This window comes from Rhinoderma darwinii, chromosome 1, assembly GCF_050947455.1.
Source record: "Rhinoderma darwinii isolate aRhiDar2 chromosome 1, aRhiDar2.hap1, whole genome shotgun sequence".
NCBI lineage: Eukaryota > Metazoa > Chordata > Amphibia > Anura > Rhinodermatidae > Rhinoderma > Rhinoderma darwinii.
Window position 1 is genome coordinate 660,935,076 of NC_134687.1, and position 24,749 is coordinate 660,959,824.

The 24,749-nt window shown below is 44.3% G+C and overlaps 1 protein-coding gene across 1 annotated transcript in view; it reads right to left on the minus strand.

Moving 5' to 3' along the window:
* Positions 1-7,755: 7,755 nt before the first annotated feature.
* The window catches only part of LOC142708287 (uncharacterized), a 235,374-nt gene continuing 218,380 nt past the window's right edge, over positions 7,756-24,749 (minus strand). The window contains exon 6 of the mRNA XM_075848357.1: positions 7,756-8,744. Coding sequence (XP_075704472.1) covers positions 7,756-8,744 — 989 coding nt within the window. The remainder of the gene's footprint in view (positions 8,745-24,749) is intronic.

Sequence of the window (24,749 nt, forward strand, 5' to 3'; positions counted from 1 at the left end):
CCAAAAGCAAAAGCCTGTGTCAATCATTGATTACAACAAATACATGGGAGGAGTAGACCTTGCTGATCAGGTTCTACAGCCATACCAGGTATCAAGAAAATCCTATACCTGGTACAAAAAATTTGTTATTTACCTATTTCAGGCTGCCACATACAACTCGTTTGTGTTATACAAAAAGGCAGGAAATTCAAATACTTTTCTAGATTACCAGGAAATGGTTATTGAAGATCTTGTTTTAGCAAATGTTGGCCCCTCTCATCCATTAGAATCTGAATCCGTCAAAAGACTCACTGAGCGACATTTTATTGCTGTAATTCCCTCAACTGAATCAAGAAAGTACCCCCAAAGAAGATGTCGTGTATGTACCAAGAAAGGAATGAGGTGTGATACCCGTTATTATTGCCCAGATTGCCCATCACTCCCAGCCTTGTGTCTCATTGGCTGCTTTAAAATTTTCCACACAGAGCCATTCTTTATTCATTTGTCCCATTTTAGACATTCAAGAATATAATTTAGTTTATCTTTAGTGTGACAAAATTTTCTTGGATATTTTTGTTCTTGCCATTCTTGTCAAAAACCCATCTTCATAAATGAACCACCAGTCAAAGTATACCCAAAAATAAAAATGTACCTAAAGGGGTTGTCCGATGAAAAGAAAAACTATTTAGCATTTTGCTTTTGTGAAATAAATAAACTTTCTAATATACTCTATTTTTAAAAACTGCACGGGTTGCAGGTTTTAGTCCCCATTGTGTGGACCCAGAAGTGTGGAGCTGCGATTCTTGCTGGGATGCGTCAACACAATCTCCGGGAGAAGGAGCATCCCCCTCCTCTCTGTGTGTTGATAATGCGGATGAAGGGGCTGGCTGCCTGGCTCAATTCATCAGCTATCCAGCCCCTTCCCCCTTAAGGCTTAGCTGATGAATTGAGCCAGGCAGTCAGCCCTTTTATACATGTCATCGACAAACAGAGAGGAGAGGAACTCCTATAGTCTGTGTCGAAGCGTGGCAGCAAGAACGGCCGGGTCTATGCAATGGGGAATGAAAACCTGCAATCCATGCAGGTTTTAAAAATTAAGTATATTAGAAAGTTTCTTTATTTCAAAAAAGCAAAGTAATATATTGTTAAAATGCAAGCTGAAAGCCAAAATGCACACAGTCCACTCGAGGCCCTGAAAAATGTCCAAGCAGTCGGTAATTTAAACATATAAGGTAACTACACATTCCTTGAGGGTAAACTTTCCAAAATATGGTTGCTTTCGGGGAGTTTCCACTGGGGCTAAGGGGCTTTGCAAATGCGACATGGCCTATGCACACCAATCCAGATAAATTGGAGCTTCAAAAGCCAGATGATGCTCCTTCAGTTTTGGGCCCTGCCGTGTGTCCAAACAGCAGTAAATGACTGCATATGGGGTTTAACTATACTCAGAAGATATTTCTTTACAAATATTGGAGTGCTTTTTCTCCTTTAGTCCCTATGGAAATTTTAAAAAATGTTCAAAACCTATATTTTATCGAAAAAAAAATTGATTTTCATTTTCACTAATTCCAATAATTTATGCAAAAAGATTCTAGGGTCTAAATGCTCACTATACCCCTAGATAAATTTCTTGAGAGGTGTAGTTTCCCAAATAGGGTCATTTTTTAGGGGTTTCCACTGTTTTGGCCCCTCAATGGTTTTGCAAATGCGACATGGCCTCAGCAAACAATTCCAGCTAAATTTGAGCTCCAAAAGCCAAATGGTGCTCCTTCTAAGCCCTGGTGTGGGTTCAAAGAGCTGTTTCTGACCACATATGGGGTATTTCTGTGTTCAGAAGAGTTTGCTTTACAAATGTTTGGGTGCTTTTTCTCCTTTATCTATTGTGAATATGGAATAATCTGAGGTAAAACTTAATTTTACTTGAAAAAAAACGTAGATTTTCATTTCCATGACCTAATTACACTAAATTCAGCAAAAATCTGTGGGGTCAAAATGCTCACTATACCACTCAATATATTCCTTGAGGGGTGTAGTTTCCAAAATGGGGTTACGTTTGGGGGGTTTCCACTGTTTTGGTCCCTCCAGTCCGTTACAAACGCGACATGGCACTGAAAACCATTCCAGCAAAATCTGCGCTCCAAAATCCAAATGGTGCTCCTACCCTTCTGAGACCTGCCGTGGGTCTATACAGCAGTTTATTACCACATATGGGGTATTGCCGTAATCAGGGGAAATTGATTTATAAATATTGGGGTGTTTTTTCTCCTTTATTCCTTGTAAAAATTAGAAAATTCTATGTTTTTTCAGGAAAAAAAATAATTGTAATTTTTACAGACTAATTCAAATAAATTTAGCAAAAAAACTGTGGGGTCAAAATGCTAACTATAGCCCTAGATACATTCCTTGAGGGGTGTAGTTTCCAAAATGGGGTCACTTTTGGGGGGTTTCAACTGTTTTGGTCCCTCCAGTCCGTTACAAACCCGACATGGCACTGAAAACCATTCCAGCAAAATCTGTGCTCCAAAATCCAAATGGTGCTCCTACCCTTCTGAGACCTGCCGTGGGTCTATACAGCAGTTTATTACCACATATGGGGTATTGCCATAATCAAGGGAAATTGCTTTATAAATGTTGTGGTGCTTTTTCTCATTTCTTCCTTGTAAAAAATTGAAAATTCTATGGGTTTTCAGGAAAAAAAATAATTTTCATTTTTACAGGCTAATTCAAATAAATTTAGCAAAAAAACTGTGGGGTTAAAATGCTAACTATAGCTCTAGATACATTCCTTGTGGTGTGTAGTTTCCAAAATGGGGTAACTTTTGGGGGATTTCCACTGTTTTGGCACCTTTTTACACATGATATGGTACCTAAAATATATTCTAATAAAAAGGAGGCCCCAAAATCCTCTAGCTGCTCCTTTGCTTCTGAGGTTTGTGTTTCAGTCCATTACCACACTAGGACCACATGTGGGATATTTCTAAAAACTGCAGAACCTGGGCAATAAATATTGAGTTGTGTTTCTCTGGTAAAACTTTCTGTGTTACAGAAAAAAATGTATTACAAATGAATTTCATAAAAAAAAAAAAATTTTGTAAATTTCACCTTTACATTGCTTTAATTCCTGTGAAACGCCTGAAAGGTTAAAACACTTTCTGAATGCTGTTTTAAATACTTCGAGGGGTGCAGTTTTTAAAATAAAGTGTTTTTTAAGGTTTTCAAATATATGGGCCCCTCAAAACCACTTCAGAATTGAACTGGTCCCTGAAAAAAAAGCCTTTTGACATTTTCTTGAAAATTTGAGAAATTGCTGCTAAAATTCTAAGCCTTGTAACGTCCTCGAAAAAAAAAGGACGTTCAAAAAACAATGCAAACATAAAGTAGACATATGGGAAATGTTAAATAGTAACTATTTTGGGTGGTATTACTATCTGTTTTACAAGCAGATACATTTACATTTAGAAAAATCATATTTTTTGCAAATTTTCGCCAAATTTTGGCGTTTTTCACAAATAAATATTACATTTATCGACCAATTTCTTTCACTAACATAAAGTACAATATGTCACGAGAAAACAATCTCGGAATCGCTTGGATAGGTATAAGCATTCCAGAGTTATTACCACATAAAGTGACACATGTCAGATTTGATCAAATAGGGCTGGTCCTGAAGGCCAAAATGAGCTTGGTCCTGAAAGGGTTAAGACACAGAAGAACGACGGTGATGATGTACTTCCCGCCACCCTGCATCCAGGCGGAGGGAGCTTTTAGGTGACGATCCAGCACGCACTTGTAAGAAAGTACCGGGATTGGTACTTTTCGCAACATTCAAGTTCCAACTTTCAACCAGAGCTGCCGCCTTGGCCGGAGATTCCACTACATGCTTTGAATCTCTAAATAAAATAATAAGCTTAACAGGGAATCCCCATTTATACGAAATCTGGCAATCCCTAAGAACCTTTGTGGTAGACGCAAATTCTCTCCTGCGTAATAAAGTAGCTGCAGATAAATCCGCAAATAGCTGAACGTCCCGGAACCTGTCAGGAAGGGAGTTCGCAGACCGTGCTGCAAGGAGAAGTTTATCCTTAAAATGATAATAATGGATCCGGGCAATGATGTCTCTCGGTGTTGAAGTAGGCAAGGAACGTGGTTTAGGGATACGATGTGCCCTGTCAATCAGCAGGTCTAATTGTGGCGTATCAGGCAGGAGGGCCACAATAAGATCCGTTAAGTATTCCACCAATCGAGCATTTGTGATATCTTCAGGGATACCTCTAAAACGAACATTATTGCGGCGCGACCTGTCTTCCATATCTGCAACTTTGTGTGTCAGCGCCTCCACTTGTTCCTCTAATCCCGAATTTGTATCCACCAGAGCATTATGAGCAGTTGAGAATTCAGCCATCTTTGTTTCAATATGGGACGTCCTGTCCCCTAAAGCTGTAAAATCTCTCTGCAGATCATGGAATGCATTCTGAATTGATATTTGTATAGAAGCATTTAGATCATGCAGTAAATATTTGAGTGCAGCTTCAGTGACTGGCTTGTCCGGTCCCTCAGTGTGCATTAACATAGGTGCTGTATTCAACATGTGCTCTAAGAGGCGGGATACTGTAACGTCCGTGGTCGCTGACCACGAACTCCTTCCATCCGGTCAACGCCCTTCTCTCCAGAGATGTCTGCAGATGCGGCCGTCCTGTTCCACAGTGACCACCAGGGTGCGCTCGTGAGCTCAGTCCAGACAAGGACCCAGGTCCCACACAGATGGGAGATTGAGCTGATTGCTCCCAGAGCACCCTGGACTATAAGAAGGGCTGTGCCCCTCCCTGCAATGCCTGAGCCTTGTTGTCGTTATCCTAGTCTGTCTATGCAAATGGTCTCCTAAGTGTTTTCCAGTTCCCAGTGTTTCCCGTTCCTGCTACCTGTAACCTGTATCCTGCGCTATCCTGGTCAAGTGCCGTGTTGAGCTAAAGTCGCGCTGTGCGGTTTTCCACGCCTGGCACCTGTCTGCTGCCCAGTCCCAGCCGAGCCTGTCTTGCTACAGTCTGAGCTACCACAGGTACACTATACAAACTATAGACTGTGTCCTGTTGGCCAGCTGCCATACCGTAAAGGCGGTATGTCTCAGTGGGTCCACATACCCAACGTGACAGTTAGTATATAAAATGAAAATCCTGGGACTGTGGGTAAACATGTGTAATTGGGTTAATAACTGGCTCAGTGATAGAAAACAGAGGGTGGCTATTAATAGTACATCCTCAGAGTGGGTCACAGTTACCAGTGAAGTTCCAAAGGGGTCAGTATTGGACCCTCTTCTATTTAATATCATTATTAATGAACTTGTAGAGGGTTTACAGAGTATAATTTCAGTATTTGCAGATGATACTAAGCTCTGTAAAGGAGGATAATCTAATATTACAGAGGGATTTGGGGAAGCTGGAGGTCTGGACAAAGAAATGGCAAATGTAGTTTAATGTTAATAAATGTAAGGTTATGCACTTGGGCCGAGGAATCAAACTTTACAATTATGCATTAAATGGTAAAACACTGGGTAAAACTGCTACTGGAAAACATTTGGGGATATTGGTGGACAGTACATTTACCTTTAGCAACCAGTGCCAGGCAGCTGCTGCCAAGGCAAATAAAATCATGGTATGCATCAAAAGAGGCCTAGATGCTCATGATAAGAACATCCTTTTGCCTCTATACAAATCACTAGTCATACCATTCGTGGAATATTGGGTACAATTTTAGGCACCTGTGTATAAGGACATGGTGGAACTAGAACGGGTGCAAAGAAGGGCGACCAAGGTAATTAGGGGAATGGGCGGATTCCAGCACCAAGAAAGGTTATCAAACTTGGGGCTATTCAGTTTAGTAAATAAGACGTCTTAGGGGCGATCTAATTACAACATACAGATATATAATTGGACAGTACAGAGATCTTTCAATATTTCAATGTTTTTATTGCATTTTTCATAAACATAGCAGGGGAAGGCAGGTACATACAGGTTATAACAAATTCAGACATAGAGGAATTACACAGTTCAAGTGTTAAGAAATTACATTTCAAATTCGACCTTTTTATATATATAAATTACATAATTTATAAGGTATAACGTTAGGTCATTTTCCGGGTTACCTATTCACAAGAAAGAAAAAGTTAAACAGACCTAAATAAACCTGCATAAGGGGGAAGGGAATGTGGGAAGTGATGTTATTGTGGGGTTATACTTCCACAGATTTACTCAGTGGGGAGATAAAAGATAATTAGGGCAGTTGAACAGAACAACAACAGTGAACAATCTCTCTCTTGATTTGTTGATGAACATCTTACCTGTCTCATTAGAGACCCATATGTTCCTCAGTCGATTATGGCAAGACCCCGCCAACACCATTTTGGCATGTCTCAATACCATCTCATTGACATGTTCTCTTATCAAAGATTTGTTTAAATTTCTATTGTCTATTTTGACCCTCCCCATATCAATTGTGGTGTGTCCAGTAGCAGTAAAATGATAACTCAGACAATTGATGGATCTCCCGACAAGAGCCTCTCCTGATATCATATCGTTTGTTCGAAACATTGTCTAATCAAATGTTGTGTGTCAATCGGCAATATGTCAATAAAGCTCTCCCAGGTTTCGAAAAAACTTTGCACCGGACTCTCTATTTTTGTTCAGGCCTCCATCTAATCCATTTTCATCAGAAAATAAACTTTTTCAAAATAAAATTTAAATGGCGGCGATGTCGGGCGTGTCCAAGATAATTTTTATGGCTTCAGTGGCAGGCCTGAAAACTAACTTCCTGCTCCCCAAAGTGCATGAGATATTTTCCACATTAATGTGACCAAATAGGGTTGAATGGGACATAGTTGACCAAATGAGTGGTAATGAAAGTGTGTACTTTTGTCCAGAAGGACTGAAACCTTGGACAACTCCAAAGACAATGATATATATCCGCTGAATCTTCTTGGCACCTAAATCACTTATCAGTGGGAAATACAGTCATTTTGAAGCCCGAACTGGAGATATATATGCCCTATGGTAGATCTGCGGAGTCATCTCAGTGTATCTACTTGAGGGAAGGTATCTGATGCTATTTTTAAGAGCAATGAGTAGGGTCTGTGTTGTGAGTTGTGGTATGTCCCTCAAGCATCTGGTCAGAGCGACCTGAGATTCCTGATAATCCAAAGGGACTATGTATAAATTTATAATATCTGGAGGTGTGGCCCCTGCCCACAGGGGGGAGAGACAATATTGAATGAAAGGCTGGGTTCCATTCCAAGGAGGGAGATGTGAAAGTAAGCGCATGGCATAACTACGTGCTTGTAGATAAACAGATCTTTGTAATTATATTTTTACATCTGGGCCTGTAACAAGGAAAAGGAGGCATTCTCTACGTCTAGAGGAAAAAAAGGTTTCACCATCATCACAGATGGGGATTCTTTACTGTCAGAGTAGTGAGACTATGGAATTCTCTGCCACAGGATGTTGTGGTGGCTGACTCTTTGAACAAGTTCTAGGAGGGCCTGGATGCCTTTCTTGAAAAATATAATATTACAAGTTATGAGTACTAGATTCTGGAGATGGGACGTTCATCAAGGGATTTATTCTGATTGCCATATTTGGAGTCAGGGAGGAATTTTCCCCCAAATGAGGCAATTGGCATCAACCTTCCTCTGGATAAACATGGTAGGATTATAGGTTAGAAATGATAGACTCATGTCATTTTTTTAACCTTATCAACTATGTAACATACAGAACATCCAAATAGCTTCTACCCTGTGTGACTTTTCTGATGAGCACTATGTTTGCCTTTAGTAGTAAAACATTTCCCACATTCTGAACATGAATACGGCTTCTCTCCTGTGTGACTTCTCTCATGTATAAGAAGGTATGATTTGTGTGTATAACATTTCCCACATTCTGAACATGAATACGGCTTCTCTCCTGTGTGACTTCTCTCATGTATAACAAGGTATGATTTGCGTGTAAAACATTTCCCACATTCTGAACATGAATATGGCTTCTCTCCTGTGTGAATTCTCTCATGTGTAACAAGGTAAGATTTGTGTGTATAACATTTCCCACATTCTGAACATGAATACGGCTTCTCTCCTGTGTGAATTCTCTCATGTGTAACAAGGTATGATTTGTGTGCATAACATTTCCCACATTCCGAACATGAATACGGCTTCTCTCCTGTGTGAATTCTCTTATGCTTAGCAAGACTTGATATATCTGTAAAACATTTCCCACATTCTGAACATGAACACGGCTTCTCTCCTGTGTGACTTCTCTCATGTATAACAAGATATGCTTTACAGGTAAAACATTTCCCACATTCTGAACATGAATATGACTTCTTTCCTGTATGAACCCTCTCATGTTTAACAAGACTTGATTTATCTGTAAAACATTTTCCACATTCTGAACATGAATACGGCTTCTCCCCTGTGTGGATTCTATGATGATTCCTAAGTATGACTTTAGTAATAAAACATTTCCCACATTCTGAACATGAATATGGTTTCTCTCCTGTGTGAATTCTCTCATGTACAACAAGATCTGATTTAAAGGTAAAACATTTCCTACAATCTGAACATGAATATGGCTTCTCTCCTGTGTGAACCATCTCATGTTTAACAAGATTTGATTTATTTGTAAAACATTTCTCACATTCTGGACATGAATACTGCTTCTCTCCTGTGTGAATTCTCTCATGTTTAACAAGACCTGATTTTTGTGTAAAACATTTCCCACATTCTGAACATGAATACGGCTTCTCTCCTGTGTGAATTCTCTCATGTGTAACAAGATTTGATTTATTTGTAAAACATTTCCCACATTCTAAACATGAATATGGTTTGTCCCCTGTGTGAATTCCTCTGTTTGTAAGAAGGCCTGAGATTTTTATGAGCTGTTTACCACATTGAAACCTTTCACCCCCTTTCTGAGCTGTACTTGTGGTAACAATCTGTGATTGGTCAGGAGAAGGTTCTTCATGATCAATGGAATTATATAATAGATCTGTACTGTGATGTCCTCGATGTACATTAAGGGTAATGAGGTTTTCTCCTGAAGACTGCTGAATGATACCTTCATCTTCTACTTTAAAATGTATCGATTCCATGAAGTTTCCCTCAGACTTCTTTTCTGATTTTTCTGAATTTTCTGTTAGGATTAAAAATTTATTTTGTGATTTTTGTTTCAAAACACAAAACTTGAAAGATGTAGGACATTCATATTAATCTGGAAACACGCATGCAGTGTTTTGAGCCAAAGCCAGAAGTAGATCACGCAGGAAAAAGTTTAAGCTATGACTTTTGAATCCACTCCAGGCTTAAAGAGGCTCTGTCACCAGATTTTGCAGTCCCTATCTGCTATTGCAGAAGATCGGCGCTGCAATGTAGATTACAGTAACGTTTTTATTTTTAAAAAACGAGCATTTTTGGCCAAGTTATGACCATTTTCGTATTTATGCAAATGAGGCTTGCAAAAGTACAACTGGGCGTGTTGAAAAGTAAAAGTACAACTGGGCGTGTATTATGTGCGTACATCGGGGCGTGTTTACTACTATTACTAGCTGGGCGTTGTGTATAGAAGTATCATCCACTTCTCTTCACAACGCCCAGCTTGTGGCAGTGCAGCACTGTGACGTCACTCACAGGTCCTGCATCGTGTCGGCACCAGAGGCTACAGTTGATTCTGCAGCAGCATCAGCATTTGCAGGTAAGTCGATGTAGCTACTTACCTGCAAACGCCGATGCTGCTGCAGAATCATCTGTAGCCTCTGGTGCCGGTGTCCTCGCTCGTCTGACACGATGCAGGACCTGTGAGTGACGTCACAGTGCTGCACTGCCAGAAGCTGGGCGTTGTGAAGAGAAGTGGATGATACTTCTTGTCAGAACGCCCAGCTAGTAATAGTAGTAAACACGCCCCGATGTACGCACATAATACACGCCCAGTTGTACTTTTACTTTTCAACACGCCCAGTTGTACTTTTGCAAGCCTCATTTGCATAAATACGAAAATGGTCATAACTTGGCCAAAAATGCTCGTTTTTTAAAAATAAAAACATTACTGTAATCTACATTGCAGCGCCGATCTGCTGCAATAGCAGATAGGGGCTGCAAAATCTGGTGACAGAGCCTCTTTAAGTTTAACACTACACATCAATTTTAATCGTTCATATAGGCAGTGATACTATTTAATTAATCAAGTGAACGGACATCTTTCATATATTGATGCAACAATTGTTGTGTAGTGTTAAACTATAATTAAACTATAATTAAACATTTACAGTGGGGATGGCAGGCTTTAGTACTGGCGAGATAAATGTAGCGAAATGGATGAGTGACGCACAGGAAGTGTTTTCTGAAAATGAACTGGTGTCACAGACTCAACATTTAAGCATTAGTGCCTCTTTCAGTCAACTCACTAGGATTTATAAGGACCATATTAGGTCGTGGTGGGAGATTCAGACGCTTGACACGTATCTGAGAAATAAGATAGTACCTAGGGGCTTACGTATTTCCCTTATTCCCGCTGCACGGGTCAGGTCTCCAGATCTCCTCAGAAAATGGGAGGAGTCGATTGACTCGTCCCTTAGGTTTATGGGGATTTTACTGGAGGAGGAAAAAATATTGTTGGCACGCAGTACAGCGGAATTGAAAGAGGGCATTGAATCGGTCAGGAGATTTTCTAATAACCCAGACTATGAGAGAAAAGAGATAGTACTCCAACAGGGTATTGAAAATTTTAAATTGAGTCAGGAATTGGGGAAAGAGGAAAGATGTGGTCTGTAGGTAAATTAATATTTAACTTTTATTGATCTGCATTAAAATTGTTAAAAGTCCATTGGTGCAAATTGGTATGTGTGAGTGACCCCCAAACTCACATAACCTTGGCCACGAATTGTATAGTGAGGTATTGTATTGAGTGATTGTGCTGTCACTGTTGCTCAATTGAAATCCACAGATCACTGAGCTGAGGATGTCAAATGATGAGAATGGAGCCAATAAGCTACAATATATGGCAATAGGTCAGTCTCAGGAAGCTAGATTGTGCTGGATAGTAGGCTCAAATTGTCGTTACTGCACTGTTGTGACGACAGGCAGCAAAGCTAAATCAATTCAAATTGGCCCTGCAGATGTGCCCACGAATAGATTCGACCTGTTTATGTGGGTCAAGGATCTGAATCTATTCGTGTGTAAATTGAAATGGAAGACATTTTTTAAAACCCACGACAGGCGAGAATGCCTTGAACTGGGGATCTCTGAGGAGGACCTACCGCACTTTAGAACACTCAATCAATTATGGGAAGAAGGTCAGAGAAGTGTGGGTGATGGTCCTTTTACCGATCTGAGGCAGCCTTCCACCAGAAATGCACCTGTCAATGACAATACACCAATTGATGTATTTCTGGAGGTAGTGGTGGACCAGCTCAGGAAAATAGATTCTTCCAATACCATCAAATTCAATACTTCAAGAGAGGAGATGGCAGGTCTACAGGCCCTTGAGCAGGACGACAGTATTGTCATTAAACCGTCAGATAAAGGTGGCAATATTGTCGCGATGGATCGTAATCAATACAGTGATATGTGCCACCGCATTCTGAGCGATACAGTATGCTATAGAATTTTATTGAGTGATCCCATGCCGATTTTTGCAAACCAACTAAAAATATTGGTAAATCAAGGTAGATCTCTCAATCTGGTGAGCACTAATGAACAACGCTTTATTTTGACTGATCATCCACAATATGCCACCTTTTACAGCCTGCCCAAGATACATAAAGGCAAATCTCCTCTGAAGGGTCGCCCCATTGTTGATAACCTGACACAGAATGCTAGTCTCTACATTGACCGGATCTTTAGTCCATTTGTATTGGCCCTTCCATCATACGTTCGTGATACGATGGATGTACTTAGAAGGTTAGAGGGCATCAAATGTGACACTGGTGTATATTTGGCCTCACTGGATGTTGAGGCCCTCTACAGCTCTATACCCCATGCCACTGGGTGTAGAGCTGTGGAGGATTTCTTGAAAGAAAGGGGAACACATTTTCAGGCCCACAACGAGTTTGTGGTCAGCCTTCTTCGTTTTGTTCTCGAACATAATTTTTTTCTATTCGATGGCAAATTCTTCCACCAGCTAAGGGGGGTAGCGATGGGGACCCCCTGTGCACCCTCCTATGCCAACCTATATCTGGGCTGGTGGGAGAAGATGATTGTCTTTGGGGAGGAGATGGATCAATGGACATCCAGGATTATTCTCTGGCTAAGATTTATTGATGACATCATGATTTTGTGGTCTGAAACTAAGGAGGAGTTCAGTGAATTTGTGGGCATTCTTAATGTTAACGAAATGGGGCTCTTTTTTACATCTGTCATCCATGAGAGCAAAATGACCTTTTTGGATATCAATAAAGATGTAAAACAGAACAGGGATACATACAAACTAATATCTTCAGGAAGGAGACAGCAACTAATAGTATCCTTCGATGGGAGAGCTGGCATCCCGCACCATTGAGAAAGGGGATACCCAAAGGTCGATACCTGAGGGCACGCAGGAATTGCTCCACCATGACTGACTTCAAATTAGCCGCTTCTGATCTACAAAATAGATTTCGCCGGAGGGGTTATCCCCATGAAGTCCATGGATCAGCCTACCGCAGTGCATTTTATTGCAATAGGAGTGCACTCCTAAATCCCAAAAAGCGCACGATTGATGATCAAATGCGCATTATAGGCACGTACGACTCATCGAATAACGAAGTCATCAGGATCCTACAGACATACTGGGGGATCCTTAGGACTGACCCAGATGTAGGTGATCTTGTGGGCAACAGACCCTCGGTCACCTATAGGAGGGGCAGGAACATTAGGGATCGTGTGGTTCATAGCCACATGCAATCCATCCGCCCTACAACATGGCTTACACACAACATAAAGGGAACATTTAGATGTGGGTCCTGCAAAGCTTGCGAATCTATATCCTGCAGCAAGAATTTCAACAGCCATGCGACTGGTAGGACATTTGAAAACAGATCCTTTATAAATTGTAAAACGAAGGGCATCGTCTACCTGATCTCTTATGTCTGCGGACTGCAATATATCGGCAAGACAATTAGAGAATTTAGGAGACGAATAAGGGATCACGTAGGCGACATTCGTTGCAATATGGACACCCCGGTGGCCCGACACGTGTGGGAAAAGCATGGCGGTGACACCCACGTTATTAAATTTCAGGGGATCGAGCATATACGGCCATCGGCCAGGGGGGGCAATTGGGACAAGAGGATCCTACAGAAAGAGGCCCAATGGATTTTCCGCATGCATACCATGAAACCGGCGGGTCTCAATGAACAGATATCGTTCAATTGATTCCTCTGATTCTTATTTACCGTTTGTTTGATCCTGGACTGGGTGAATAATCATGCTGCTACACTTTGTCGTTCGATCCTGGCTTGTGTCATATTGCCTTTCAGCTATCTAATTATACTGACTCTTTTCCCTCCCTTCTATCCTTTGCTGTTTTGAGACCCTCTGTGGTCACCTGTGTCGCTATGGGACGCCTTGAGTGATCCCTTAGATTATACATAGCGAATTGCTTTACCCCCTGAGCATTGTGGATGTTTCCTATGTGATGTCCTCCTAGTGTGTTTCCGGTTCCTGTACCTGTTCCAGTTCCTGTTCCTTGCATTCCATACCATCCTGGTCGAGTTCTGTGCTGTGCCAAAGTCGTGTCGTGCTGTATTCCACATCTGACCTGCTTCCCCTCGCCTGACGTCTGCCTGCTGCCTGGTCCGAGCCGAGTCTGCCCTGCCGCTGTCTGAGCTGCCACAAGTACCTATACTAACTATAGACATTCACTTGCGCCCTGTTGGCCAGCTGCCTTACCGCCAAGGCGGTACGGCTCAGTGGGTCCACTGACCCTTCGTGACAGTATGCTCAGGCCATGGACCCCGCTGGTCGATTCAAGACTATGACGACGTCTCAAGAGATGAGAGAGGATATGCTAGACTTCCGGTCTCCACAGGACCAACTCCTCCAGGCTTTGAACATTCTTGCACGTCGGCAGGAGGCACAAGCTGCTGTTCCTCCTACTACACCTCATGGCAATGTGGATCCTCAGACTACACCTCTTGGCAGTATTGACCCGAGTGTTTCTTTGCCACTTCCTGACTGCTATGATGGGGAAGCAAGTACCTGTCGTTGATTTGCTGTATCAGTGCCAGATTCACTTCAGCCTGTATGCTAGGATATTTTCGTCTGATGGCGCCAGGTTCGCTTTTATCATCTGTCTCCTCACTGGCAAGGCTCTTGCATGGGCGAACCCTATCTGGGAGAGACAAGGATCAGAGACCCGTGACTTCCCAGCCTTCCTCTGGACTTTTCGCATGGTGTTTGAGGAGCCTGGATAGGTATCATCTGTAGCGGCCTCTTTGATTAACCTACGCCAAGGAGACACCTCCGTGAGTGAGTACGCCATCCACTTCCGCACCCTGGCGGGAGAGCTGTTATGGAACAATGAGGCTCCGGTGGCTGCATTCTGGCATGGACTGGCTTCTAGAATTAAGGGCGAACTTGCCGCTTGGGATCTGCCGTCTACCCTGGATGACCTCATCCCGGATTGATATACGGATCAGAGAACGCCTCCAAGAGGTTCGACGGGAGGGAATCCTTCCCAGTCTGGCTCCTACTTTGCAGCAACCCCTACTGTCCTCAGATGTCGATCCTCCTAAGGAGTCAGTAATAATGGACCAGTGTAAGTTATCCACCCAGGAGAGACAACGCAGACGCACGTCTGGACTCTGCCTTTATTGCGACCTCGGTGGCCATCTCGTGCGCCTGTGTCCCCAAAGATCCCAAAACCTAGGGTTGCTAGGAGTGACAACCGTGGGTAAGAATGGACTTCCATCTAGATTGTCCATACCTGTGACCATAGTGTCCAGTGAAAGAATGCATCAGGTCTCTGCGTATCTGGACTCTGGATCCACTGTGAATTTCATCTGTAGAGACCTGGTGGATCTTCTTCAATTACCCACCACCCCTCTGGAGAACCCGTTAACAGTTGCTTCAGTAGATGGATTACCTCTGCCAGACCCAGTTATAGATATGACCAAGCCGCTGAGGCTCCAAGTGGGAGCCCTTCACTCCGAGCTTCTGCCTTTCTATGTGCTATCTAAAGCTGTTAACTCTGTGTTGCTGGGCCTGCCTTGGTTCCGACTGAATGCCCCAGTCCTGGACTGGAATTCTGGAGAGGTTCTCCAGTGAGGCCCTGAGTGTCAAGGTCATTGCCTGGTGCAGATTCGTTCGGCTCAGCCTTCGCTGCCTCGGTCATTGGCAGGATTGCCGAGTCATTATGCTGCATTTTCGGACGTCTTCAGCAAGAGCGAGGCGGAGACACTGCCTCCACATCGGGCGTATGACTGCCCTATCTAGCTGATTCCTGGTGCATCCCTTCCCCGTGGTAGGGTATATCCACTCTCCTTGTAAGAGGCTATGTCCATGTTCGCCTATGTGAAAGAGAACTTGGAGAGGGGATTCATACGAAAGTCTTCCCCCCCCGGCAGGAGCCGAGTTCTTCTTTGTCAAAAAGAAAGATAGCTCTCTTCGTCCTTGTATCGACTTTCAAGGTCTCAACCAGATCACGGTGAAGAATAAATATTTGTTGCCACTGATCTCTGAACTGTTTGATCGTATACTTGGTGCCAAGATTTTTTCTAAACTAGACCTGCGTGGGGCTTACAACCTAGTCCGGATTCGCCAGGGTGATGAATGGAAGACTGCATTTAGAACCCGTGATGGACTCTATGAGTATCTAGTAATACCCTTCAGCCTGTGTAAATCTCCCGCAGTCTTCCAGGAGTTTGTGAACAACATTTTCCGTGACCTCCTCTATGTTTGTGTAGTAGTCTACCTTGATGACATCTTGATTTTTTTCTCCAGATCCTATGACGCTACAGAGACATGTCCATCAAGTTCTGCTACGGTTAAAGGGGTTGTCCGAGATACCATTAATCAAAAAACCCCTTTAATGCATGTAAGTTCTAAATACAAAAACATTTGTAATATACTTACGTTTTCCAAAGTGGCCCCATTTCCAGATCCTGACGTCTCTCTCTGCTCCGGCTCTGCCGCTTTGTTGCTCTTGAATTCTTTGCCGGGTATACGACACGTCACTTGTGACGTGGTGTATATCAGCTTGTTCTGTTGTAACGCACATGCGCGGCCCGTGCTGTTATCTCGAGAACAGCAAGGACCGCGAGAACAGCAAGGACAGCGCATGCGCGTTACAGGCTGTGAAGCAGAAGAAGCCGATATACAGCACGTGACAAGTGACGTGTCGTATACCATCCGAGGTCTCTGTGGTTCGAGACCATGTGATCGGGATACGACACGACAGTGGAGGCGGCTGAAAAGGTGACGTCAGAGCTCATGTGACCAGAAGGAAGAGAGAAGCCAGAGCAGAGAACAGAAGCAAGATTGCACAGGTGAGTCTATTATGCAATTGTAAATATGTGTAATGTGGTTTTACATGTAAAAAAAACCAAAAAAACCCGGACAACCCCTTTAAGGGAGAATTATCTGTACGCTTTGTTGGAGAAGTGCGTGTTTGACAAAGCGCTAAATCGTCTCGAATCAAGGTCTCAAAATGGATCCTGAAAAGGTCAAGTCTGTTCTGGAATGGCCACGTCCTCAAGGCTTGAGGGCCATACAGCGCTTTTTGGGATTCGCAAATTTTTACAGGCAGTTTATTCCACACTTCTCCCATCTCTAACCTCACTAAGAAGGGTATGAATGCCAAGGTGTGGACTCCCGAGGCAGAGTCCACATTCAATAGCCTGAAGAGTGCCTTCACGTCAGCCTCTATCCTCCATCATCTGGATGTCTCTCTGCAGTTTTCGTTGGAGGTGGATGCATCCTCTGTCGGTGCCGGTGCACTCCTGTTCCAGAGAGGTCCCAAGGGCAAGTCAAGGGTATGTGGATACTTTTCCAAGCTCTTTTCTTCCGCAGAACGCAACTACTCGATTGGGGATCAGGAGTTACTGGCCATCAAATTGGCCCTGGAAGAGTGGAGACATCTACTAGAGGGCGCAGCTCATCTGATCCTAATTTTTACAGACCTCAATAATCTGACCTACCTCCAGACGGCCCAACGGCTGAACCCTCGCCAGGCCAGGTGGTCACTGTTCTTTACAAGGTTCCAGTTTGAGCTCCATTATCGCCCGGCCGACAAGAATGTGAGGGCTGATGCCTTGTCCAGGTCTTTCGAGATGGAAGACACTTTGGAGAGTCCACAGAATATTATTGATCCGTCTTGCATTATCTCTGTCAATCCCCTGCAAGTTGGGGACATCCCTCCAGTGAGGACTTTTGTGTGCCTGGCTGATTGTGGAAAAATCCTCCGCTGGGGACACTCCTCTAGACTGGCAGGTCACGTGGGGGTCCGTAAGACCCGGGATCTGATTGCTCGTAATTTCTGGTGGCCCACGCTGCTCAAGGACATTATGGACTTTGTTTCTTCCTGTTCTGTATGTGCAGCCAACAAGGCCGCTCACTCCAGACCTGCTGGTCTGCTCCAGCCATTGCCTGTGCCCAATGCTCCCTGGCAGCATATAGCTATGGACTTTTTTGCGGACCTGCCTCTCTCTGCTGGATGCAGTGCTGTCTGGGTGGTGTTGGATCAATTTTCGAAGATGGCCCACTTCGTTCCTCTGACCGATCTTCCTTCTGTTCCTCAGCTGGCCAAGCTGTTCATCCAACACATCTTTTACATGCACGGCTTCCTGCAGCATATTGTGTCTGATCGGGGGGGGGGGTTCAGTTTACCTCGAAGTTCTGGAGAGCCCTCTGCGGACTCCTCGGAGTGAAGTTGGACTTTTCATCAGCCTACCATCCTCAGTCCAATGGTCAGGTCGAGAGGATCAATCAGATCTTGGAGAACTACCAACACCACTTCATTTCCAAGCAGCATGATGACTGGGTGCAGTTGCTCCCATGGGCTGAATTCTCCTACAATAATCACACCAGCGAGTCCACAAGGAATACGCCGTTCTTCATTGTTTTCGGCCAGCACCCACAAATTCCTCTCCCGGTGCCCGATACTTCCGAGGTTCCAGCGGCTGACTCAGCTTTTAGAGACTTCCTACAGATCTGGCAGCAGACTCGATCCTCCATTCTAATGGCAGTTGACTGCATGAAACGGAAGGCTGACACAAGGAGAAGGGAACCTCCTCAGTTTCTTCCTGGCACGAGGGTCTGGCTGTCTTCCAGGAATATCCGACTAAGGGTGCAATCATGCAAATTTGCTCCCAGGTTCCTCGGACCCTTCGAGATCCTACAGCAGATCAACCCTGTCGCCTATAAGCTTCAGCTGCCTCCTACCCTCAAGATCCCCAACTCCTTCCATGTCTCCCTCCTGAAGCCGGTGGTTCTGAACCGCTACACCAAGACTCCTAGCCCTGTGGTTGCCTCCAGTGGCCCTTTAGACACCTTTGTGGTTCAGGATATACTGGACACCAAAAAAGTGACTGGAAAGACTTTTTATTTGGTGGATTGCAGGGAGTTTGGTCCTGAAGAAAGGTCTTGGGAGCCAGAGGAGAATCTCAATGCTCCTACTCTTCTGAAGAAGGTGCTCTCTCGATCTAATCCCAAGAGGAGGGGGCGTAAGAGGGGCGATACTGTAATGTCCATGGCTGCAGGCTGTCAGCTCCAATCTCCTCCTGACAGCCGCAGCCACAAGTCAGCAAGCTCTGGCCCCAGCCTCCTCAGGAGATGCCAGTGCTCGCTTCCACTCACCTCAGCCGGATCCCGTAGTGTGCATGCGCATGCTCATGCCCGCTCTCAAAGGGGCAGCGCGCGCACCAGACTTTTGATGAACTTTGACCCGTGAGTACCCTGGACTATATGAGGGGTCCAGCCCCCTGCTTCTATGCCTGAGTGTTGTTGATGTTTCCTAGTTTGTCTATGTGATGGCCTCCTAGTGTGTTTCCTGTACCTGTTCCAGTTCCTTGCATTCCATACCATCCTGGTCTAGCAGTGTGCTGTGCAAAAGTCGTGTCGTGCTGTATTCCACGTCTGACCTGCTTCACCTCGCCTGACGTCTGCCTGCTGCTTGGTCCTAGCCGAGCCTGTCCTGCTGCTGTCTGAGCTGCCACAGGTACCTATACTAACTATAGACATTCACCTGCGCCTTGTTGGCCAGCTGCCTTACCACCAATGCGGTACGGCTCAGTGGGTTCACAGATCCTTTGTGACATGATTCCACTAAGAATTCAGGCTGTGAATGCAATCGGTGGGAGAGGACGTGCTTCCTGAGCTCCACTGGTGACACACTTTATCCACCTCCATCCTCTCTCGGAGCCCATCATCAAACCTGGCAGCTGTCCTGTTGCACTTCTGCTGTTGAGAGGCAGTTTGGGATCTTCCTGGCCCGGATCGGAAATTTTTTATTTTATGGCCTAGTAGTGGGAGCGGATACCCGGCTAAATTTCTGACAGAAGCTGGCCGACAGCTACTTCTGGTCGGACTAAAACGCCAGAGGACCGCGGTTACACGGCCAGGGCCCTTCATTAAGACCTCAGTGCTGCCCGGACACCCTAGTACTAGGTATGGACAGGAAAGAGTGGGCCCTTTGCAGAGTAGAAGCTTCTGGGGATGCAGTCGCCATTTTGTGCACAGGAGTGGCGAGTGACTTTAGCAGCTTGCTGCCACCGAAACTGTTGGTATACTACGACCTCCCCTCTGTCCCTCCTCACACCGCACAGATGTAACCTTGATATAATGAGACACGTGGAGAATCTTCCCCTTCCCCAAGCATATAATTCTCTAATGTATATGTGGCTGTGCACTGATCAGAGGTGATTCTCTGTTCTTACACCATCCTGCTGCTAGGGGTACTCCCATAATGGCCCCCTCCAAGCAATACAAAATTACGGATAAGTTGGACAAGTCCACTGGTCCTGCATATGAGCCCCGCACACCGCGGTCTCCTGAAGCCCCCGCCTCTCCTTCCACTACTGTCGACTCCCCACCTGAGCCGTCAATGCTAGATGTGCTGAAGGCCATTACAGATTCTCGTACGGTTTTGGCTGAGAAAATTTTTGCCCTTCCAACGGACTTTGGTCTTCTCAGAGATGATGTGCATGCACTGCTTGAAATAGCTACGGAGTCTGAGAGGAGTATTTCTGACATGAAGTATGTAGTGACTCCGCTGAGATCACGGTTCGACACTCTAGAAACGCAACAGTCTGCATGGCGGGCTAAAATTGATGATATGGAGAACCGCTTGCTTAGCTGTAACGTCCTCTTCATTGGCCTGCTTGAAGGCGTGGGAAAAACCTGACCCTGCTGCGTTTTTGGTACAATGGCTCAAATCAACATTTGGGGATACTGCCTTTTCTCCTATGTCCTCTGTCGAACGTGTGCATCGGATCCTGACTAGAGCTCCTCCGCCTATGGCACCATCGTGTACTTTTATTGCCATGTTTCGGAATTTCAAAGACAAAGATAAATTGCTGTAACTTGCAAGGAAACAAGGACCTTTGAAACATACCAACCAGGATGTGGGAGTCTTTCCCGACTATTCGTTGGAGGTACACAAACAGAGGCAGAAGTTTAAGGAGGCCAAGAAATATTGAGGGATAAACAAATAGTCTATTATTTGCTATACCCCGCAAAACTTTAGGTTGGTGCACAATGGCTCCGGCATATTCCTCGACAAGTCGGAATACGTATTTGCCTGGTTAGAAAGTAATGGATTTTAATGGACTCTGGTTTCTACACTCCTGTAATTTTGTATCTTCTCATGTGATAGACACATACCACAGAGGGAAACTGTTCTGCAACATGAAACATGTTCTTAATTTTGCTCCTTGATTGAGCTCTCGATTCTCCTCCCCTAAGATTTCAGGTCTGATGGGTGCTGACAGTTTCGCCAAATTATCCATCTACGTCAGGTACTCAACTATTGGGCTCCTATTACGCAATATTTTCCTATGCTGTAAGGAACGCTAATAAAGGGAGAATGTTTAACACCATGGAACATGTTCTTCGGGTGAAGATTGGGAGTTTCCTCCATCATTTTTTCAGTGATGATGGATGTCAGGTTCCCTACCAGGACTTGGATATAGTGCCGTAATACTTCTGTCTTCCAAGCTGCAGTTCTCTCGTGCCTATTAATTTTATATGAAAATTCTTGCTGTTTTCTAGGGGAAGGGGTTTGCCTCTATGTTTAAAAGACCCCTTTGCTAACCATTTCAACATATCTTTAGTTTAGTTTCTGTTTTTTGCTACTTGCTGCAATTGGGAATGAAACCTGTCTCAAGTTCGGGGGGGGGGTGGATTTAAATGTTCTTGCCTTTCATACTTATCTGCTTGCATATATGTAATTTTTCTGTATATGTGGAATGGTGATTTGATCTATGGGAGTGCTGTTGTTGGAGATTTCCATAGGTATCAGAGTTTCAATATTCAACCACAGTGTGCTGCGGTTTTGCAGATTTCTATTTCCCTTATTATTACTCATGGAAAAGCTATGCCATCTTGAAGTTATCTCCTGACAAATGCAAACATGCTCTAGTGTTTCATTTCCACTCTACGAACAATCACTTGGTCGTTCTTTTACAAGAGACCCATTTACTTGGTTCCGAGCTGCAAGCACTTACACGGCCTTGGGTCAGGCATGGTTATCATGCCTCCAACTCCAGTTACTCCTTTGGGGTCTCTTTGCTGGTTCACAAATCTCTGCAATGTGATGTTACGAATGTAAGGACAGATCCACGGGGAGGTTCATTGTGTTATTCTGCCAAATCCATTTCACATCCTTTAATATAGTGAATATCTATAATCCTCCAGCCTCTATCCAACTACTCACTGATATAATGACGCTGGTAACGGAACTTGGACCTGCTCCCCTTCTGCTCCTGGGGGATTTTAACCTCTTGCTGTGCTCTGGCCCAGATAAACTGGGGGGAGTCCTGGGTTCATCTACGGGAAATGCATCATCTACAGGAAATGTGGCAAACTCGTTATCCTAACTATGTAGCTTATTCATGCCACTCACCAGCAGGGCCGCACCTGCCATGAAGCGAGGTGAGGCAGCGGCCTCAGGCGGTGCCACCGAGCTAAAAACGGGGGGGGGGGCAGCATATTGTGGCAGGGTGAGGGGGGATACGTGAGGAGGGCAGGGGAGAGTACTTTACCTAGCAGACGTGCAGCACGATTGGCGCACGTCTGCTAGTACACTCCCCCTCTCTGACGCTGCGTGCACCGCAAGAGAGGAGAATAGAGAACCTGGAGGTCTGCGGGAGGAGCGGCCGAACGCTCTCTCCTGAAAAGAAGAGTGGCTGGTAAGTAATGAGGGGAGGATAGGAGGCCGAGTCGTTGTTAAAAAGACTAGAGCGGCAGAGTGCTGATTACTGCGCTCAGCCTCCTGCCCTCACCAATTCAAAAGTGATGGGCCGCTACCATACTGAAAAGGGAGGGCATCTGACTGACTGCATTGGGCAGCCTTGGTGGTGTGCGACATGGTGCTGCAGCCTTCCACCATGTAGGGGGCGCAACTGTGCAGTCCGTACTTTGGACTCTATATTCTCTGCTCCTCGTTACACACACACGGAGGAAGCAAGTGCAGAGCCGAGGAGGAAGCTCCGCCCACAGACCGACCAGCAAGAAACATGTGCAGCTGGATAGATGGTGTGCGTGTGTATAGATATTTTTTTGTTCCAAAAAACAGGCAGCACTCAAAAAGTTGTAGCAAAATGAGAAAAGGTGCTTTATTCCATCAATCCAATACAGCAACGTTTCAGCTCTTCAATAGAGCCTTTTTGAAAAAGGCTCTACTGAAGAGCTGAAACGTTGCTGTATTGGATTGATGGAATAAAGCACCTTTTCTCATTTTGCTACAACTTTTTGAGTGCTGCCTGTTTTTTGGAAAAATATATACCTTGGGAGACTGTGGCCATATCCCTGGCGGGCTTGCACCCTCATTTTTATGAGACCTGGACTGTGCGGTTGACATTTTTTGTGTACCTATATATATGTATATATATTATATATATATGTATACACCGTGTTCCAAATTATTATGCACATTGGATTTAAGTGTCATAAACATTTAATTATTAGTTTTTCAATTAAACTCATGGATGGTATTGTGTCTTAGGGCTCTTTGGATCATTGTAATCAATCTCAGACACCTGTGATAATTAGTTTTCCAGGTGTGCCCAATCAAAGGAAAATGACTTAAGAAGGACGTTCCACATTATTAAGCAGGCCACAGGTTCCAAGCAATATAGGAAAGAAAAGGGATCTCTCTGCTGCCGAAAAGCGTCAAATAGTGCAATACCTTGGACAAGGTATGAAAACATTGGATATTTCAAGAAAACTTAAGCGTGATCATGGTACTGTGAAAAGATTTGTGGCTGATTCAGAGCACAGATGGGTTCGTTCAGATAAAGGCATAATGAGGAAGGTTTCTACCAGACAAATTAATAGGATTAGGAGAGCAGCTGCTAAAATGCCATTGCAAAGCAGCAAACAGGTATTTGAAGCCGCTGGTGCCTCTGGAGTCCTGCAAACCTCAAGGTGTAGGATCCTCCAGAGGTTTGCAAGTGTGCATAAAGTTATTATTCGGCCACCCCTAAACAATGCTCACAAGCAGAAACGGTTGCAGTGGGCTCAGAAATACATGAAGACTAATTTTCAAACCGTGTTGTTTACTGATGAGTGCCGTGCAACCCTGGATGGTCCAGATGGATGGAGTAGTGGATGGTTGGTGAATGGCCACCATGTCCCAACAAGGCTGCGACGTCAGCAAGGAGGTGGCGGAGTCATGTTTTGTGCTAGAATCATGGGGAGAGAGCTGGTACGCCCCTTTAGGGTCCCTGACGGTGTGAAAATGACTTCTGCAAAGTACGTAGAGTTTATGACTGACCACTTTCTTCCGTGGTACAAAAAGAAGAACCGTGCCTTCCGTAGCAAAATTATCTTCATGAATGATAATGCACCATCTAATGCTGCAAATAATACCTCTGTGTCATTGGCTGGTATGGGCATAAAAGGAGAGACACTCATGGTGTGGCCCCCATGTTCCCCTGACCTCAAACCTATTGAGAACCTTTGGAGAATCCTCAAGCAAAATATCTATAGTGTGAGTAAGCACAGGAATTAACAAACTGTTGTTTGACAGATGAAGGCTTACCACAGGTAGATAGGTCTAGAGCGTGTAGTAGGTTGACAGGTGTTGGATGAGTGCTGCTGCCGAGATCCCAGCCGGTCAGCCCTGAAGGACCACCGCAATAGATACTGTAGAGATTCTTTGGGTGTGTAGCCTGAGGAAGATGCCGGTGCGGCATTGAAACGCGTAGCCTATAACAATAAAGCATCATTTACTATTACTACTGAATCCTTCTCGAGTAGCAGCGCCTCACGGGGTCACGTTTTTCCAAAGAATCTCTATGAGGGTGGGAGGCAGTTCACATCAAAACAGAAGCTCTGGGAGGTTATTCTGACATCCTGCAAAGATATTCAAGCAGAAACTGTCCAAATACTCACAAATTCAATGGATGCAAGAATTGTGAAGGTGATATCAAAGAAGGGGTCCTATGTAACATGTAACTTGGCCTGTTAAGTATTTTTTGATTGAAAGAGCTTTTGATTTCTGTAAATATGACCTCCTGATGCTGCAAATTCCACAAATTACCATTTTAGTTCTCTTTACAACCGTTAAAATGTTTTGATCTCTGTTGTGCATAATAAT